This window comes from Hippoglossus stenolepis, chromosome 10, assembly GCF_022539355.2.
Source record: "Hippoglossus stenolepis isolate QCI-W04-F060 chromosome 10, HSTE1.2, whole genome shotgun sequence".
NCBI classification, from domain to species: Eukaryota; Metazoa; Chordata; class Actinopteri; order Pleuronectiformes; family Pleuronectidae; genus Hippoglossus; species Hippoglossus stenolepis.
The window spans coordinates 15,599,339-15,620,422 of record NC_061492.1 but is presented as its reverse complement, the minus strand read 5'-3'; the positions used below and the strand labels follow the sequence as shown (position 1 = coordinate 15,620,422).

The following is a 21,084-nucleotide window of genomic DNA, read 5'->3' as shown; positions in this document are numbered from 1 at the left end:
TTCATGCATGCATGTAGGAGGAAATGCCGGATGAAGTGAATTGTCAGATTCAATATGCATCATTTATTGATTTGTACAAAATTAAAATATGTAATTCTCTTTTCCCATGAATGATCCACACAAGAAGATAGAAATACATGAAACATGTCAACATGTATCCGTGTTCAGAATACAAAGACTATTATGTGCAAAGTGGTTCTCAGCAGGTGGACGTCCTGCAGCATCACATGCCAGGCCTGTGTGCTTTATCTAGGCAAACAAAATGCAGACACACTCACACACATTTTCTCGAGGAGCGACAAACACACATCTTGTAATTTTTAAAAATAATACAAATAGGGCCGTGTCAGAAGCAAACACTGAGATGTCACCACACACACACACACACACACATACACACACATACACACACATGTGCTCACATGCACATACACACACATTTAACTGTACACTCACATTTCTGTAAAGAAAAGTAAAATTCATCTCATATAATTTACTTCAGTGAAGCAGCAGGTGTAAGGACCCTAATATTCAGTATTTTAATATCTACATTATTATGTTTCAAGTCCATACGTAATAATGAAACCTTATTTGCAAGTTCACATCATACAAACAACCCACAACACCTTTTTTTGGAAATAAAGAATAAATAAGAAAAAGAGGAAAGTGGTACTGGTGGTTTTCCAAAGACCCTTAGTAGCAGCTGGGTTTTCGTCTACCCATTTATTATGCTAATAAAGGAGAAAAGTCTTTCACATCCCAGTTTGGTACCTATTCAAGCATTCACATCAGGCCAGGTGTGCCTCCGTTTGGCCATGCAAAGAGTCTACTGTCAGTGTCCGTGGAGTGTACCGACCAGGTCGTCGTCCAGTTTCCACAGCGGAGTGTGTGAGTGTGCAGAGGTAACTGTATCCTTCCATAACAATGTCACAATGAGCCTAACACCAGCTTCATAAGCTTCTCACGGCTAACAATAATGCCCACTATGAACACTATAAAGGATCTGTAGAGCAGTGCGTGTCCATTACATACTGTATAGTTACGTGGAACATTGATTTTTGCAATCAGTTGATATGCACCATGTTGTGTCGTGTCAAATCCCACTGAATGTTACAGGAAGCCGATCAATATCGTGTTGAAAGGTGAGGAACTGCATGCTGCCGTTAACTGACTCCTAAAGTGCTTCTCTCATGCCCGAGACCATGCGCTGTCTGTCAGCCTTCCATTAGCCGTCCTGCCACCGTCGCTCTGGCAGCATCGTGGCTGTCTGGCTCTGCTTCTCTGCAGCTGCATCTCCTTTTGGCTAGGGTGCTAGAGGAGTTTGACCTCGGTGCAGGGCTTGGAAAGGTCAGACTGAAGGTTGGGTGCGGGGGGGTGTACCAGGAGCCCCACGGGGGTCAGCAGCGGGACATGCGCTTGCGGTACTGCTCCACCAGTGGGACCAGGCACTGAGGTGAGCCGCACTGCAGCAGGAAAGGGTGCTCCAGCAGGTCGGTGGCGCTTGCCCGCTCAAGAGGGTCCCGAGTCAGCATACGATCCAGGAAGTCTTTTAGAACCGGGAAGATCTGGACCAGAGAGCAATGGACACATATATCTTTAAAATATGTAAAGATCTTGGGTATTTTACTTACTTGCAACTTTATTTCTTATATTGAATTATGATTCAGGGATATGGGAATTTCGAGAATGAAAAATAGCAGACTTCATACAGAACAGAGCTGCATGCTGTGTTTGAGGCGTTCATAAGTTTTTCTTATCATCCATTTTTCGTATTGTTTTCGCCTTTATATCTCTTCTTTCCTTCTCCTAGATTTCATCAATTTGATCCTGTAGGGGGCAGACACAGTCTCTATGGGGTTTTAGTACAGAGAGGTGTGTAGGACTGCTCTGCCTCCTAGTCCCTCCCTGGGTTGCCATTTTGGCTCAATAAACTTAGATATATTCTTAGATAAGAGAGTTGAATGCCGTCTCTCCTCACCAAACCAGGTTTCCTCTAGAAAGTTTTCCCTTTGTCTACAGGGCAAACTGTCACTTGCCAATATGGGCTGCACAAATAAAATTTGATTGATAAATTTGACTGATCATACTGCCAGAATGATATGGGTTGGATTCCTGGATCAACAAGTGTGTGAGATGAATAAAATGTGAGATGATAAGACGAGGAAGCTGAATTACATTATATGTATAGAAATAATTTATCATGATCAGCTATCAGCTTGAACACAATTAGAAGAAGGTTACTTGCTACATTTGAAGAAAATGGTTAAATGATACCCCTTTAAAAACAAAATTACAAAGGTATATATTCAAATCAAGCACCCGCATGGCACTGAATCTTATGTTGCAGTAAACTTATGGAGGAGTCAACGCTGAGAACAGGATGTTAGTCGATTTAAAAACATCATGTGTGTGTTTGTGTGTGTGTGTGTGTGTGTTTGTGTGTGTGTGTGTGTGTGTGTTTGTGTGTGTGTGTGTGTGTGTGTGTGTGTGTGTGTGTGTGTGTGTGTGTGTGTGTGTGTGTGTACATATATTTAGAAAGAGACTCCACTTTGTGTTGTGTCCAGAGAACCCTCCTGTGGCTGGACTGTGTCTGTGTTTACAGTGGTGAGGATCAGCTGTCTGTGCCCTGCATCAGCTCATTGATTGGCCGCAAGTGTCTGTGTGTGTGTGTTGTGTGTTCTCGTACCTGGCTGACATTTCGAACAGTAGGAGCAAGTTCATCCCTCAGCCTCTTCATAGCTGCTACAGGGGTTTCACTGAAGTACGGCGGCTCTCCATCCACCATCTCCACCACCATGATACCCATCGACCAGATATCCACCTGGTGCACCATCACACAGAGAAAACCATGTAACAGACTGTCAATGCTGGCTGCTTTATGCTACACATGACAGAGAACACAACACCACTGTTAATGGGAGAGTGGGATGTGACCCTCCTCACCTCAGTGCCATATGGTGATTTGGAGATGACCTCAGGAGCCATCCAATACGGTGTCCCCACCAAAGACTTCCTCTTAGGGATGTCCTTACTGATCTGAGCACAGAAGCCAAAGTCTGAAAGCTTGACCTGTAATGGACGAGAAGAAGACTTTACTGTGAAGATAATAAAAAAGAAAGAATTGAAGAAGGAAGGAGGGAGTGAAAGAAGGGAGGAGGGAAGGAAAGAAGCAAAGAGGGAGGGAGGGAAAACGGAAGGAAGGAAGGAAGAATGAAAGGAAGAAAGCAAGAAAGAAAGAGGGAAGGACGGACGGAAAGAAGCAAAGAGGGATGGAGGGAGGGAGGGAGGAGGGAAAACGGAAGGAAGGAAGGAAGAAAGTATGAAAGGAAGAAAGAAAGAAGGGAGGAGGGATGGGAGAAAAGGAAAGAAAAAGGAAGGAAGGAAGGAAATGAAAAGAAAGAAAGAAAGAGTGATGATAATGTCTTACTCTTCCGTCTAACGTGAGCAGTATAGAGTCACTCTTGATGTCTCTGTGGATGACTCCCTGTGAATGGAGGTAGGCCAGGGCCTGAAGGACAGCTTCACACACTGTGGCAATCTGCTCCTCATTCAGCCTGCAGGAAAACACACACACAGAAAAACAGATTTACATTAACATTTTACACTTTTTCCTCATTACGAGTTGAACCAAATCGGCGGCTCAGAAAGTCAAAATTCATGAATCACCACGCACATTGAATGAGAACGATAAAGAGTGCAAGGTTCAAAACAACAACAACTCCCACACAGCAGAGTGACTAACAAAAAAAGACATGTTCACACCTCGACAGTTTTAATGTGAGTCAGTGTAACATAAAGGTTCAAGAGCCAGGAGACCAGAGGCCGTGTGCAAACAGCAAACAAGATCAGGCGTCTACTGAAAAACAAGGTAACACGAGGTAATACAAGTATGTGTTCTCCCACACTATGACTATTGTAATATATAGACACAAAAACTTCCTGCCTTGCTGTTGGCACACAAACTGCGAGGAAAAGCAAAGGAACCGGGGAGTCTTCCTCCTGATTGTTCTGTCAATATACCGACCATCCTAATCCCTGATAAGGAGTGGCTGTGACAGCTGGCTCATTTTATATGTCATCTGGCTGGAGAGAATTTTTTTCATCCCTTTGAGTCAAGTGATCTCACCCTGAGGTTGCCCTTTAGAGACGGAGCCAGCCATCTGTCAATAATATAAAAAGACAGTGATAGCTCCAAACAATCACACCCTGACGAAACACCCCCCCGCCGCTGCTGCTCGATACTCTTTCCTTGTTTGTAGTATGTTCTGCTGAATAATGTGAGAGAAGCTTCAACACATGCTTTCTGTACATATTCTGTTGTTATTATTTCCTCCCCTGAGAAGAGCAGAGTCTGGAGTACAAAAGAGGACTGAGTGATGTCTTTGTGCTGCAGGGATCATCAACACCACTCGATACCACACTACCCCCTTGTGGTTGTTTTAGTTATTAAAAGATGATATCATAACCAGTTGGAATGCACCAAACGCAGCTTCCCATGGGGGGACTCTGGGTGGTGCTCGTACCTGGTTTCGGACACAATGTTGGTGAGCGCTCCACCCTGCAGGTACTCCATGATGACCCACAGCTCCTCCTCCACCAGGGCCGACTTAAACATCTCCACCACGTTCCTGTGCTGATAGTCCCTCATGATCACCACCTGCAGCAGCAGCACAAAACAGTCACGTTAAAACCAGTCAAAAAATAATCAGTGTTTCAAATTGAATACCCCAAATATATGATTCAGATTAGCTATTCAAACTTTTGATCTCCAACCCCAAGATATGATGACCCAGATGACTGCATCAGTCTCATTTTCTCAGACTTTGGAAAGCTCATTCCAGCATGTGTAAAAATGTTGTTCTTTTTAATCCAGACACACATAAAATCAAGTGTCCCTTTAACGTCAGAAGCTAAACACCAGGCCTGAGCTTTCAGATATGTCTGTAATTGAGAATGCATCACATTGTATGTTGATATTTTTCTTTGTGCTTGTTTTCTGGCGTCACGTTGTTCCTAGTAGGCTACTGTACCTCATTAAAGAGCAGTTCTCTTCTTTGCTGCCGCCGCAGGTCCATCATCTTCACCGCTACCTCCCTGCCGCTGTGCTTCTCTGTGGCGATGCACACCACCCCCGTCGAGCCCTCGCCAATCTTTACAAAGTTCTCCAGGTAAGACCGCGGATCGCCCTTGTCGACCACCATCTGCAGGGCAGCTTTGAACTGTTCGGCAGTTGCCTTGGTAACGGGGTCAGCGGGAGGCCTGCTTGTAGCTAGTGAGCCTGTAGGGGAGGGTCGAGGCTGGGAGGGACTGTCCTGCCTGGGGTAGGGAGGGTTGGGGCATCCAGAGTGTCTGAGAAAGGGGTCAGGCCCGCTGGGTCGCAGTCCCATGTTAGGAGAAAGGCCCAGGGTGTAGCTAGCCGAGGAGCGCACAGTTCGCTGAGGCCGGATGCCGCCCACGAGAGGACTGCTGGTGCCAGTGGGCAGGAAGCCGGAGTGGTACCTCACTGTCGACTCTGCCTGCACGATGAGAGGAAATAAGGTGAGGGACATTAAGAGCTGAGAGGATGTTGGCCACCTGCCTGCGGTTCAAGACCTGCTTTGAAACTGAATATAAGTAAAGTCCTTCGCTCTCACTCTGCATCCACTCTTCCTCCACCTCACCTGATGTGACCTGTGCGAAGATGTTGCTGTATGTGCACAAGCATCCCGCCGAAATCTTGCCAAACATCTCTCAAGTTTTACAGCCCCCACTGGCACTTTAAACCCAGATTTCATATTTCAACATCAGAATTAAATAAAATACTCAACCCCAGAGCTTTAATCACTGTTAATGTAAAGAAAGTCGATATGCTGCCTCTCTAAAGTTTCCACAAGCTAAGCATGAAAATGATCCCTGATGATTTCTTGACAAAAAAACTTGTATTTAATGTATTCAGTGCTAATGGAAAAACATGCCAAGTTCTAATTATATGATTATCGGAATGTGCATATATTGTATATTCTACAAGTGATGTATTATCAGTGCATTTAATTGCTGTTGTGATGTCAGGCCTACCTTCAGGTCGTAGGAGGAGAACGGCCTCCCGGGGCTGTTCTGTGGGTGCATGTACATCGGTAAATTGGGCCGCAGCTCCGTTGTGACTGTCCCTTGGTCCCCGTGGGGCTGTTGCACACTCATAGCAGGACTGTAGAAACAAGCTATAGGTCTCTGATTTGGTTGCATTCCCCTTGACAGCTGGAAATCTCTTTTCCATATCACTCTCTCCTGAGGACTGCCCACCTCGGAGTTCAAGTAGGCCTCGTAACTCGGCACCGGCATATTATGGGACGGAGCCGGATACGGGGGTCCCTCCATGGTGCTTACTTCGTAGGTGGATTTAGCCTTTGGCAAGATCCCATTGGGTTGCAGCGTGATGCTCTTCTTCATGCCTAGATAAGGGGTGTTGGTCTCACTGTGAATGTTCCTGGCCCTTTCCCTCCACCGGTCCTGGTCCGCGTCCTCATCGTCTGCGTTGTCCTGGGTCAGACCCTCATACTGGTATGTTTCTCCCTCGTTCACCTCTCCCAGCCTCCCCAGAGACTGGGCCCTCTTCCGGGCCGAGGGGCTGCTCTTCCTCAGGGAGTTGGAGCTGGTCACAGACAGACGGCTCATGTCGCTGATCATAGCTGCGATGTAGTCTCCATGACCAATCATGCTCCCACGCACAATGGTCTGAAAGAGGCAGAGGCGTTTTCTCTTTATCACACTGCGCATGCTATGATCACATTATAGAAATATTTGCGACTGACAGGAATAATGAGGCTGGAATAATCATTGCTCAGAGGGTTGGTAAATTTAGACTTGAGGATCTATAAAGGACATCTTTGTCATTCTTCAAAAAGAGACTTTAAATATTTTTGCCCGTGGCCTCAATTCTGACAATACAATGCCAAATACAGCAAGTTGTTTCAACAGATGCACAACAAAGACACAGCCTCTGCAGATGTGCTTATGTTGCAAACATCAGATATTATAGATAAGTGCTCATGTGACCTTGACGTGACGTGCATCATTAACAGGCAAGCAGAGGGTATAAACCTGATCAGAAAACCTTAAGATCTTTTGCCAGAGCAGTGTTAGTGTTGCGACTGTAAGAGAGAGTGCATGGTGCCTCATTAGTCAGTCTCAGGGTGGAGTCATGTTCAGTTCACAGCCAGTCAACAACTTCTCCTGTTTCCCTGGTTCGGTCACAGTGGGAAGAGGTCAGATGACATCTCACCTACTGTCGCACCTCTCAGAGAGCAGAGAACGACGGGGGATAATGGCCTTGGTGAGAAATCCTATTTTGGGAGATGATATCATGATAGATTCATTGTAATAATTTGAAATGAAGGGTTTGAAGTGACATTTTTGCATGACAGGGGTCTCGTGATCTGGATGCTGACGTGATGCTTCTCATATTGCACAGCTCTCATCACAACGTGGTGTTAATGAAATGTTGGTGCTCTCTCGTGTTTTTTTTCTTTCTGCAGGGTCATAAACAGCATTGGCAGTATATGCTCTGTGAAGTGTGGAAATCCTGAGATTTGCAGGCTTTATCACTCACTGGCGTTTCCTTTGCTGTACCTGCATTTTTTTTATCCTTTCTGCTTGACGTCTCTGGGAAGGCACCACGGACTGTTATTAATTGCCCGCGTGAAGTAATAAATCTTGTGGCCCCTCTGAGTATTCAACGTTGTACAGTCAGTGTACACAGCAGGGTCATTAGCCCAGCCCCATGATAGATAAGAAAATAAAGAAGATGGGGAGGGGAGCCGGCCTTCCTCCCGCGCTGTCATCTGAGGATTATGGCTTTTTCTGAGACGGCAGCATCTCTCTGAGGCACTTGGGGATACTTCTGCATCGATGCAACAAACAGTCTGTTTATGTATCATAAAAGCTTGTTTGAATTGCTTTTGGATTACCACTCTTTGTGGGGGCCTGGTTGAATCGTGTGGAGGTCATTTCTCATTAGTTAAAGGGGACATATTATGCTCATATCAAGGTTTATATTGTTCATAGTGTCCATTTCTATAGCTCCTCTTTTCAGCCTGTAATTATAGTTCCTCTCTCCCACTACCATCAAAGTCCAGTTTGCTTTGATTGGCAAGCTGGCCCACTCTGTTGTGATTGGTCAGCTGCTTCCAACACGTGAAGGAATTGTTGGCCCCTACTCTTGCTTTACTCGGCTTTGCAGGGACGTGCCAGACTAGACACTAGTTGTGCATTATGCGGGGCATCGTCATATCACATGACATTGTGATGTCACATGACATCACGATGCCCTGGAAGTTTCAGCCGCACTACTGATTAATTTTTTTAGGAGCTTCAGAGGCAGTGTTTTCTCATACACTAAAAACCTTCAAGACACACTAGAGGATATAAAAAGCTTCGTACATTTCCTCTAAAGATAAGCTTACAGGATTAGTAAATGAAAGGTGTAGTGTACCTTCCTTGGCCTCAGCTCCACCTCTGTGATCCTGGAGGGGTCCACCATGGGTCTGGGCCTGCGCAGGTTCTCTATCAAGCTTTGCCATTGCGTTGGCAAGCCCACAAAGCAGCCACGCTTGGCGTCGAATGAGGTGTGGACACGGTGCTCGAAGTTCTTGGGCGCTGATATATCAGGCCTCTTCTTTTTCTTCTTGCGGAACATCCTTAGGTCCACGAGGACGTCAGCCTGCCCACTTCAAAATGTCCCTGCAGAGAAATATATTCAGCTTTTAATAAAACACCTCCAACATCACATAAAGTATTTTTAACTGACTGTATCTTGAAATGTGAACAGAAGCAAAACCACTGTATTCAAATGAAACTCTGACAACAGATGATCTGCTTCCACGTGGGAGAAAATATTTAAATGTCAACATCCCGGACATGGGATGTGTATGTCCCACGCGACCTTGCTGGCTGTCACGAGCCTGTGCCTCTGAGAACCGCTCCAAGGAAAGCGGATGGATTTGTAAGCACATGTGTAATGAAGGATATCTGGTCAATTAAGGCTTATTCATTCTCGGAGCCCTTTTACTGATGAGCACGCGGCTGGGTTGGCCAGCGCCCACAGGCTTTCAGTGCATTAGCAGTACAACACACACATACCCACACACACACACGTATGTATGTGCATACAAACACAAATACAACATTGCAGGCTATCCTTCAAAAACCCCTCTGTAACCCCTCCATATCGTATCCTAATTAGTAGCTTGTGTGCCCTTGATTGCAGGGAGGAGAAGCACTTAATCTTTGGATGGATGGTCATGTATTTGGCCAGCCACTAACTAGTATTTACTGCATGTTCAGCTTTTTTTCCATTCATGTGCCGGAAAATAATAAAATATATTACATCTTATTTCCTCAGCTGTACTGGGAGATAATCCCTCACATTGGAGTCGCATGTTTGGTATTAACACTGTTTTGTGTAGCTCAATGTGGGGACGTCCTTGCTATAGCAGAGCTGGAAGCGTGGCTCCAGGGATGGAAATGCCAATCTGTTGGTGGGTCTGTCGGTGGGTCCACCACTTTTCCTCAAGACTGAAATAGCTCCATAACTATTGGAAGCAAACATTTTGTACAGACATTCATGGTTCCCAGATGATAAATCCTGCTGATTTTGGCAATCCTGACTTTCCCTCCATAGCATCATAATGAGGTGCACTTTTGTGATTAACTATGTAGCCTCATCTCTTGACAGACTTTAGATGGATTGCAATGAAAAATTGCTATAGATTTCTAAGTTGATAAAGGATACATTCACATGGCCTGGTTGAACTACTGTGTTTTCCTCAGCAGGCGACAATACTTTTGTTCGTGACCGATACCAGCAAATCTAATGACAATCTCCTCAGCCTCTGCTTTGATCTGTGTGACTAAAGTTCAGACCAAAGAGTCCAGAAAATACAAAAATAATTTGCATACCCAAATAAACGGACTGTTGCTTTATTCAGTTTTCAATGTCAACGCTGTAGGGGGGAGTGTATACGACTTCTTCAGTATGCAATCGTCCTTCAGGTTCAAGGATGACTCCTTTTAATATTTCACCACTGAGTGTCAGACCATTAACCAGCAGGTGCACCAAGTGTTTACCTGTAGTCCCTTTATCAGATGTTAGCATGCTAACCATAGATTGTATATAAAGATGGAGGACATCACATGACTGCTTTCCAAAAGTGACGCCAAAGCTTCTCGATAGCCATCTGGCTGCAGTAAGTTAATAAAGCCAGCCACCTCCGTGTCAGTGGATGGGACATGAACTAAAGTTAACAGGTAAAGTCCATGTCAAATAGATTTTCTCAAAGATGCTTTCTGTAATTTCTGTAATTTTTACGTATTTTTATGACACCTCTATATCTTTATATGTAGTCTGTAAACTATATTGAACTAAAACTTTAATATTGCCAGCATTATTGAGAGCATGTAAACAATCTAATTACAGCTTCACAAAGTGGCTAGCTTGTCTGTAGACTCTTTGTTTATTTCAGCATGTAGCACTTGACGGCCATGATGTAGGTGGCCAATGCAGAGGTGCCCTGAGAATGATCAGATAAGATCTCCCATCATGCACTGTGAAATGGTGGGAGTTGAGAAAATGAGTTTTGCAAGTGTCCGCAACCCAGCAGGCGATCACGCTGGCGGCCGTCTCCTGCCTCCACCTCAGCTCTCAGACCAGCGCGGCTCAAATCGGCATCAGCAGCCCCTTTCATGAGGTGTATCGGTGACTAACCCATGCCGATCGCATCGCCACATCACCGGAGGGTAAAAGCAGGTCAGGCCCACTGGTCACGTCAGCTAAACCTGCCTCATTACAAGAAAGCGGGGTTAGGCTGAAAGAGAGAGAGAGAGAGAGAGAGAGAGGAATCGAGGGGATGGGGGTTGGATTACTGCTTGGAGAGATGTCACCCTCCAAGGATAATTCAGTCACAAGGCTAATATGCTAAGCGTTGCATAAGGTTATCACTCTGTGCTCTCCTTATATACATAACGTGGTGCTGTGCAGGACTTTAATTTTATCTGACAGGGACATTATGGCGTGAGGGCTCTCAGGAGGTGGGGGAGAAGGGGAGCCAGGGCCAAGATTACAATCAGACACGGATGTGTTAGAGAGACAGGCACCTAGTTTACACAGAAATGCTTCTATACACCTATCGTGGCAGATTCTTTGAAGAACGAATGCCTGAGAAAATAAGTTGCAAAACAGAAGATTGTGATCTCTTGTATTTTTCCTTTGCTGTCTGCTAAGATAGCTATTCGACGTGCAGATGTTGGCATCGCCTGAACAAATATTTACACATAGCTCTCATGTATCCTTTTACAAGTAGATCAATCAATATTTACTCATGAGTGAAATGCAAACTGCTACAGTCCTCCACTGCCAACGGTAATGGGGTGATACCAGCACAGACAGGACGACGGCTTTGTGTGGTACTTTATCGAGCTTCCTCGGTTCAGAGCAGTGCAGAATAAAAACTTATTACAGTATTCATAATTCATCTTCGACCACTGTTCCCCTCTGAAGACTCTAGAAATACAAGCTAACCACTGTGATATTACAACACATGCACCCGTATACTTTGTTGATTCAGGCCTGGGCAAAATGAATCGAGAAGTTGATGCAATTATTGATTTACAAGCTTTAATCACATGCAACTGGCCTCATGTTGACCTCTCTGACTCTGCCAAGCTTATGACTGTCTTGATAACAATGTGCTATTGATCCCGAAGCTCGCTGTACGATACATATGCGCGGAGCCGAACTTGCACAGTGAATCATTACACTTTCTGGTCACATCCCTCAAAACTGCAGGGACTTGACCCCATGCTTCAGAGGCTCGTCCTGAATCCATCAAAGTGCTGAGGCAAAAATCAGCCAGCTGTAGACAGGGATATGAAGAGCCAAAGAGGATGAGGTCACTCTGAAAAACAGTGCTACACTGGGTATTTACATCTCTGCAACTGTTTTGCAGGAGCAGAAACTCAAAATGCATGACCTGAAAAACCGAGCAAATCCTGTCACTGTGACAAAAAAGAAAATATCCCACACACGGAAAATCACATGAGTAAAAAGCTGTTTGTAGCAAATCCGGTTGTGAGATGTGACTAAAGGCAAACTTTGATGATGAAAAAAAGATGCTGAAGCATGCAAATTGTGAAAAATGTGAGAATAGATGTCTCTGCAGAGTGTTCAAACAATCCCATCCCTATTCCAAGCTAAAATGAAGATCCAATCACAGCCTTACCCCCCAACTGGAAGGAATGTCTTCACCTGGCAGAGCGGCCGGGCCTCTCATGCCGTGCAGAAATGCAACCAGGCGATCCATATGCTTCCCACAGACAACATGATAGAAGAGGAGGGGACAAGCTCGCCTTCCTCTCATGCTCAAATCACCCTGAGCAGGAGTTGTGGATGAGTGGGAGGGGATCGAGAGATAAGAGAGATATTGGATTTGTTCGACGTTAGCGCTCCAAGCCTTGTGGAATGATTTTTTTCCCTCCTCACTATTTGCTCCGATTTCTGCTTCTACCTTTTTCGTTGGCGTGCATGTAGAAATGTAGTAAGTGTGCAGGTGACAGTGCGCTCAGGACTAGTGCGGTGTTCAGTCCCTCACTGATCTAATTTTAGGACCCGTCACTTCTCCCTCCTCTCCTGCTCCTGTGTGTTTATTTTGTACAGGATTCATGTCAAAAAAGTGAGGTGAGGGCGGGAGACGATGGAGATGAGGTAAACCTCTTTTTGTGCTTGTCAGTGTGTGTGTGTATGTGTGTGTGTGTGTGTGTGTGTGTGTGTATAAGCATAATCCAGCTATTCTGAATTACAGGGGGCGACATCTATTTCATAGTGGCATAGTATCGAGGCCGTAACTGCTGTTTTTGGACTCTGCGGTGCAGTCTGCAGGGCTGGGAGATTGCTCAGCTTCATTATGATGACCGTTTTGCCCTTTGAGTATAATGAGACTGCCTTTCAAAGGGTGGGGGTGGGGGGGGGTATTGGTTGGTCATCTCTTCCACGTGCATTGTAAAGAAACACACACACACACACACATCTGAAGGCGTGAAAGAGGTACATGCGCGCTGGATGTGACCGGACAGTGCAACAGCAGCAGTGTTTATGATTGAAGTCGATGGCTGCTTTCTCTTTGAAGTCACCTCTGCAGACATGGAGGGATTGTCAATAGGAGACGACAACTGATGTAATAAGCTGCATTCAATGACATGGAATAACACGCTGCTGCCATGCATATTTCATGCTAGCGGCCTGATACATCACGCACAACAAAGCACTTGGAATAGAACACGAGGATCGGTGAAGAACGGCACGCATCTACTACATCTGTCGTCACCCATGTTGTAAATGTGGATTTTTTTGGGCCATGCTAGCAGATGTGGTTGCTAATGTTGGAATAGCTCAACAACTATTGGACGGGTTGCAATGAAATTTGGTTCACACTCATGTTCCCCTCAGGGTGAATTATAATCACTTTGGTAATCCCTTATCATTTCAAGCATTGCCTCCTCAGGACAAAATGTTACTTTGGTTGTGAAATAAATGCAAAAGTAAAGAGCTGCCCATCCAATCAGCTGTATGTTGGGTTAGTTAGCATGATGTTAGCATGAAAGATTCCTCCAAATGTCCTAAAACATGCAGCTTTGGTTAATTGGAGACTCTAAACGAGAGTGTGGAGGTTTTGTTTGATTTTGTGTCTATATGTCAGAAGTGTGAAGCCTGAGGAGGAGCCTTGATCTCGAGCTCTGAGTGTTGATCCAGCACCCATCATAAGATGTTTTTACTAGATTTACTTGTTATTCACATTTTTTGCCTACATCTCAGCGATGCGGCCTCAAAGGACCAGAAGTATAGATGATGGATGGATGGACATATGAATGGACATATGAATGGATAGATAGATAGATAGATAGATAGATAGATAGATAGATAGATAGATAATAGATAGATTGATTGATTGATTGATTTTGTTCATAATACCTGCATAGAATCAGGATGTTAGCATTGCTCTTGTGACTCTTACTCCTGTCTGTTGTGAAATCAATTCGCTGAAAACATGGGATACAGTACCTACAAAGCAAAATGAGCTACTCTGAGCCACTAAGAGAAGAGTGGATTTGAAGATGCACTGTGCCAGTTCTTTTTCCAAAGTGGTCAAAGAACAGCTTCCTTAGTGCTCTGTATCTGTCTCTCAGATAAAAGCTCCACACAGGGGTAAGGACAGAATGTAGAGCATACCCAAGGGCAAGTGAAGTGAGTGTAATGGACTAGTTTCACTTTAGATTTTAAAAACAGCCATGTACCGAAGGATACCAAAGGAAGTTCAGAGCAGGGATGATAAAAATAATTTATATGATGCAAAACATATTCAACAAAACAGCCGATTATGTTCATATTCTGCATTTCAGTTAGATAAACAGAACGTTGGGCAGGGATGACCCATATTCACACACAGAGTTCATTGAAAGTGACATATCTTGGGGTATTTCAAATGTCACGTAACTCGCAGCGATTCGTCATGTGTAGGCTTTCACTCCGGCCTCTGTATGAAGTACTTAAAGTCAGAAATGGTTGGAAGTCACGGAGCACTGAGAAAGCAAACAGCCAAAAAGCTTGTCTGTCATTTTCTTGTGCAAGGCCCGAGGATTAAAAGAACATTGTAACATGTGATGCCCGTGCTCGACAATGTGGCCTGTCCGTTTTTCAAGGGCGGGAGTACACATCAGTCCTGAGTTAATATTGACAGGAGGAAAGAAGAAATGGGAGGACACGATGGGAGGAGGAAGCGTGGGGGAGGAAATCAGAGTGTGGACGGAAAAAAAGAGAGGGAAGAAGGTAAGAGGACAGAGAGGAACCGAAAGTATTCAGATCCCTGTTATTGTCATTATATTGTCATATAGTGTATAATGATGGGAAAAATGGCAATTTTATCAATTTTGAATTAAATCTGCAACACACAGTGAAGTGTGCAAAAAGTAAACGGGTGTTTTTAAAGCTCTCATTAATGTTCCACGTGTCTTGTTGCCTCATTTAGTGGCCCTCTCTCCACTCTGAAGATGGAACGTCTTTTTTCCATCATCTCGGGCAGCGATGTCTGCAGTAAACACGCCACGGTAAAGGGGAAATGAGGACAGGACAGTTGCATCAGTGGAGCGCATACATCATTCTGTCACCTTACATATTGGCACTGATTCTCCCGCACGAGGAAAAAACGGACGGGGAAACTATAGCTTGTTCTTCCCTGCGGTGAGGAGCGGGGACATTAATGCGTCGTAAAAGCTACAGTCTCTATCTACTCCAAACACCTTAACATAATGACATTGTAAAAGCAGTGCTTCTAGTGTCCTGGGGCTTTTATGGGATGTTCTATTGATGCTGACACATCACAAGACAAACACTCTTAACTCAGACTTCTCCACGCAGTGTAACAATATGTATGCTGGAGGATAGAGTCAGGAGAATAAGGAAATGCAGCACTGACCAACACTCTGTTTAATTAAAGATCCTCTTGGCTCTCACAAGTGCTTTGAACAATTTGATGCTGCGCTGATAGAGACATATGATCAGCCTGGACCAATGGTATGTGCCCAACTCTACTCTCTTGGGTCTAATTTATTGATGCGCCAGGCCTCAGTGCAAGCTTTACTGTACGTGCATGTGCTTATGAAAGCTCTGATTTATGTTATTTTAGCCCAGGCCTCAGCGTGTCTCTCCGAGGGACAAATCACTAACCATTTTTAACCTGCGATCCTTTACAGCATCAATCTGCACCGGCTGTGCCGTCCTCCTCCGTCACCCAGCATGGGCGCTGTTTCAGCCGAGAGAGTGGGACTCATGGCACGCTGCCCTAATTTGGACTCAGAGGCTGATTTAATCCTTAGTGCTTGACGTCTCATTGCCGATGGCGATGATAAGCTGGTAATGCACGCTGTCCCCTCTTTCCGTAGACACGAACGTGACAAAAGCATTCCTGAAAACAATCATGGACGTCGTGGGGACACGTGGCGGTTTTGTACCACTTAAGGCCTGGGTGCTATGTTCATGCGTGTGTGTGTGTGAGAGGTTTCCAATCACTTCCTGTCCTGTCAGTGTCCCGGCACATGTGGCGGAGTCAGTGCTGCCAGTTTGTGTTGCACTGTGAGCCCGTAGGAGCGTGAAAGCAAGATGGGCGACAAGAGACAGCCTCCTAAAAAAAAAAACGAACAACTTCAGGGGACGCTGGAGTGCGCACATCACCCTCAGTGAAGCAGATGTCCAGCTGTGCGTGTGCGTGTGTGTGCACCAGAGGGACCTTCTCTGTCACCTCATATACCCTTTCCCTCCTTCTCCTTGAATCTAAACCTGAGACACAGACGCACAGTAGTTTAAGATTTGCAGAGCCTCAGTTACATCATCATCAGACTTAGGAGAACACAGACTGTGCTGATACTAGTGTGATAGATACCTGGATAATGCAAGATGCTCTCTTAGTCGAACAAGGGGTCAAGCATAGTTTTTGGTAGCAAATGCATGGATATTGAGATGATACGAATGGGTCCAACGAGTGAACTACATCTCAAATCTATACACCTCTTTACATCTGGCTTAGCCCTTTCTCTGGGGATTTAGCATCTATTAGAGGAACTCGCGGTAAGAGTTTGCAAACCTACAATACAGTCCTCAGTTCAAAGATCAAATCCCACATTAACGAAGCCATTAAGTTTTTTTAATGAAAGTAAATGTTATCACAGAAACATGTCCCAAAAGCATCTATCTCCGAAAGTGTGTGTGCACAGCAGCAGCAGCTTTAATCCTCATACACCAGTAGAACCAGAAAGATCACCTGAGACCTCAGCCTACCCACACACTCACACACACACACACACACACACACACACACACACACACACACACACACACACACACACACACACAATAGATACACAATGGCACAACAGCTTCCCTGCCCATGGAAGTGGCACAGTCTGTATTCGTCAAGTCTGAGCCTGCATCTCGTGTGGAGACGACGTGTTGGTGATGTTTGAATCCTTTTCCTTTGACATGAAGGGGGAGGACAGAGGCGGCAGGAACAGGACGTGGGGATTTTTGAGGACAAGAGGTGAGCAGAAGGTGACAGCTCCTCTTTTTTTTAGAGACGGTCCATCACAGAATACGACCCTCTGAGACTTCCCTTCTCCCGTCTCTCAGCCCCACATCAGCACCACCTCCTTCTTCTCCTCCTCCACCACCACAGCTGATGCCCACCGACGGTAGATTCGAGCCAGCTCTGTATCAATGACGATAAGCCTCCTTTTCTCGTATCCCCCTCTCTCTCTCTAACCCACCCTCCTCGATGTGGAAAGGGGGGATATCATTGTTAGATATAAAAAAAAGAAGAAGAGATCTCTATATATGTATCTGTCATTCCCCTTACCTTGCCGTCCAGTGAAGAGGGGAGCCTCTCTCCTCCAGGAAGGATTGGAAGCGAGGGTGCGCACATACACACTCACGTACACTATTACACAACACTCACTCACATCCACACATGCACTCACTCCCTCGCGGACATACACGCTTCCCCCTCTCATACACACAACGATGAGGAGGGCTGGCTCTCAAGCAAGCGCACACTGCAGGCTGCCGCTTGCCTGGGAAAGCCTGATGCGTTCCTCCCTCCAGGCAGAAGCGCACACTCCCATCTCAAAGGCTCTTTGTTGGGGCTGATTCATCCCCTGCTTCCGTGGCCGAGTGCCGGTCCGCGTGCCGGTGCCTGCTCCCGGGGACACGGGGTGACCGTACAGAGGAGGGACAAAGCCATGGAGAGGAAAGGCAGCATCCACAAGGAGAGAATATCACGGCCCCACACAGATCCTTCCATCCCCCCTTCTCTCTCTCTCTCTCTGTCACACACATACACACACACACACACACACACACACACTCCTCCCTCCCTCTCTTTCTCTTTATCACTTCCCTCCTTCTCCTTCTCCGCCTCCTCCCACTCGCTCATTGGGCTGCAAAAGAATTGATAGCAGGGTGTGTGTGTGTGTGTGTGTGTGTGTGTGTGTGTGTGTGTGTGTGTGTGTGTGTGTGTGTGTGTGCGCGTGTGTCATGAGCTGGTTTCCAGTGACTGGAAGGAAAGGAGAGCTCCTCTACACATCATCACCTGGAATACCTTTCACCCCCGCCCCCCCCTGTCTCTTCTACATGTGCATTGCGGGTGACAGGAGAACACGAGGGTGCTGTATTTGCCCAGTGTGCTGCTGTTCAGTCAAATGTATTATCCACGCAATGACAGGGTCAGGGATGGCAGATGGCGGGAGGGGTTGTTATTTTTGTGCGTGTGTGATTGTGAGTGTTGCATGAGGAGGAGGAGGAGGGGGGGGGGGGTGCACAGTGTGGGGCTATGTCTGCAGAGGGTGCAATCCTGTTTGGGACACCACCGTGACCCCACGAGGGGACGAGGGCACAAGAAACTGAAGTCACGACGACCTAGTCCAACATCCACATTAATCTGACTCAAAACATTCCCCTCTCTTTCCCACCACAATCATTTCCTGAATAATTCATACAGCAGCTACGACCAGACACAAAGCAGGAAAATGTATTAGGGTCAAGTCAGGCAGCAAAGGCTTGCAGAGCGAGCCAGATTTGGGGCATACATGTAATACATGGCATGTGATATGAGAGTGATGCTGGCACAGGCACTTAAACAGGCTTAAATGATGATCTTCGTCCTCACACATCAAATAAAACTCAAGTGAATATAGGCTCCACCGAACCCAATCTGCATTACAATGACAGATTTGCCTGTTGGTGGTGTGGCAGATGAGACCAGTCCCTCTCTTTCCCTCTCAATCCTCAGCATTATTGTCTCAGATATTTATTGGCGTGGCTTTATTTCACTGCCTCGCATGAATGATGGTCCTGATTTCTTTTGAGTTCAGGGCTGCGAGCAGCAGTAAACGATCCTGTAATCTGTGTCTTCATATGCAAGAGTGTGGTGGTTAACACAGTCCTGTGTGTTCTGAGCTGTTGATGTACTTTGTGGTCAGTCAGTGTGAAGGAGAAGTGGACAGAGGTCAAAAGGTCAATTAATGGACCAGTTCTACCAACGTTCATGACACGTTCGCTGAGGGACAAGATCTCCTTTCAAAACAATCAGCAAATACAATATTTTTTTCTCTTTGCTGGAGAAAATAGGGCACCGCTTGTCCAAAATATTGCACCGTTGGCTAAAATACTCTGTATTGATTTGGGGATGAAATTTAAATCAATCCTCTTTTTTTCGTTTTTTGTGTGTGATATATATTACTTATATCCAGGGTGTTTTTTTCCCAACTTTATGTTTATTGGGCAAAGTTAAACATGTATAATTTCCAGTCTTTACAACATTTTAAAGATATTGCTTCCCTGTCTCTTTCCTCCCGATCAACAAACCCCGTTCCACCGCCCACCCTATCACCTCTACCCCCACCCATTTTGTCGTCCATCATATTCAGTGTGTTTTATACACTGACTGGCTACAACATTAAAACCACTAAGTGGTGAGAAACAGATGATTATCTTGTTACACTGGCACCCTTTTAAGGGGTTGGATATATTATGCAGTAAGTGATCAGTTAGTTCTTACTCCCAAACAGCAGTTAGATGCTAACGTGGTTAAAGGTCCATGGAAGGTCAACAGGTTAACCAGTGGAAACCTGATGTATTGATGTGTGGGTGGCTGGCTCATGTGGTCCAGAGCTGCTGTAGCACGAAAGCTGAGAGAAACCACAGTGCATTGCAGCTTCGTGCATATGGGGCTATGTAGCTGCGGACCTGTCAGAATGTCCATGAGGACCACTGTCTACCATCGAAAGCACCTACAATGTAAACATGACCGTCAGACCTGGACCCTGGAAGCAGGTGACTTACTCTGACGAATAATTTTCCTACACATCCATGGACAGCAGGGTCTGTTTGTTGTTTACCTGCCATGCCCTGAGCAATGTCCTGCAGGGAAGCGTTAAGTCCTGGGATACATGTGGATGTTATGTTGACATGTGCCTTCCTACCTAAGCATTGTTGCAGACCATGTGTAGTATTACTTGTTGGCAGTGGCATCATTCAGCAGGATAATGTGTCTCACCACAAAAACTGGTCAGGAACGTGACAGCGAGTTCAAGTTGCCTTGACCTCCAACCTCCCCAGAGCTCAATCCAATCAATCAGCTGTGGGATGTGCTGGAAAAAACAGTTTGATCTGCGGAGGTTCTACCTTGCAATTTACAGGATTTAAAGGATATGAGGTCAACATCTACATACTTAACCGACTGATACACCTTCAGTGGTCTTGTAGAGGCATGCCTCGATGGGTGTGAGCTGTTTTGGTGTGAGCTGTTTGGGTGGTGGTAATATCAGGCGTTTTCCTGCTGTGGCTGATCAGTATATTGTTTAACAGCGTATCACATTAGAGAAACATTGTAACTATGTGTTTTGTTCACTCAGGGTATATTTAAATTGATCAGCTTCACATAGGACCCCCCCCCCCCCACACACACACACACTACCACTCCATTCAATAAAACCGGGATCTAGAAGGTTTTACAATGACAATAATAGTTTTAAACCACAGTGTCATTAATAGGAAAGCCATGGGGATGCATTAAGTGAAACTGCCTTAATTATTTGCATTTCAATTCACTCTATTGTTTAGGGTGAATCTGTGAGGATTACACCAGGGGTTATCAGGGCTCAGCCTACACAGCTGATGCAAATGCAGCTTTTTCCTTTAATCCACTGACATTTCCAGATGACCTATAAATCTATGTCAGCTTTGTTAGAGTGAGACAACTGGAGAAGACATAACAACAAAACTCGCATCATTCTCCTGTTTGCTCAGCAATAACATTACGTCTGGAAGCCCTCATCTGCCCAGATAAGACAAAACATAGTTGATAAAGAAGAAAAATGTGAATGGCTCTATCATAAAAAGTGAAATTATGACTTACCAAATGAGATGTAAATCATAACTTTCATTATTTTTAAATTATGAGACGTAAAGTCAGTCGGTCACTGAGAAGATCACCACTGCGACAGATCCATTTT

At 45.3% G+C, this 21,084-nt stretch overlaps 1 protein-coding gene across 1 annotated transcript; it reads right to left on the bottom strand.

Moving 5' to 3' along the window:
* Positions 1-43: 43 nt before the first annotated feature.
* Positions 44-17,959, bottom strand: LOC118116335 (serine/threonine-protein kinase PAK 6). Its single transcript, XM_035167982.2, has 9 exons — positions 17,430-17,959; positions 8,468-8,715; positions 6,055-6,711; positions 5,031-5,516; positions 4,524-4,657; positions 3,428-3,554; positions 2,944-3,069; positions 2,687-2,821; positions 44-1,565 (listed from the first exon to the last, which is right to left on the bottom strand). Exons 2-9 carry the CDS (start codon positions 8,669-8,671, stop codon positions 1,398-1,400), a joined length of 2,037 nt encoding a protein of 678 aa, XP_035023873.2. The 5' UTR covers positions 8,672-8,715; positions 17,430-17,959; the 3' UTR covers positions 44-1,397.
* Positions 17,960-21,084: the final 3,125 nt, after the last annotated feature.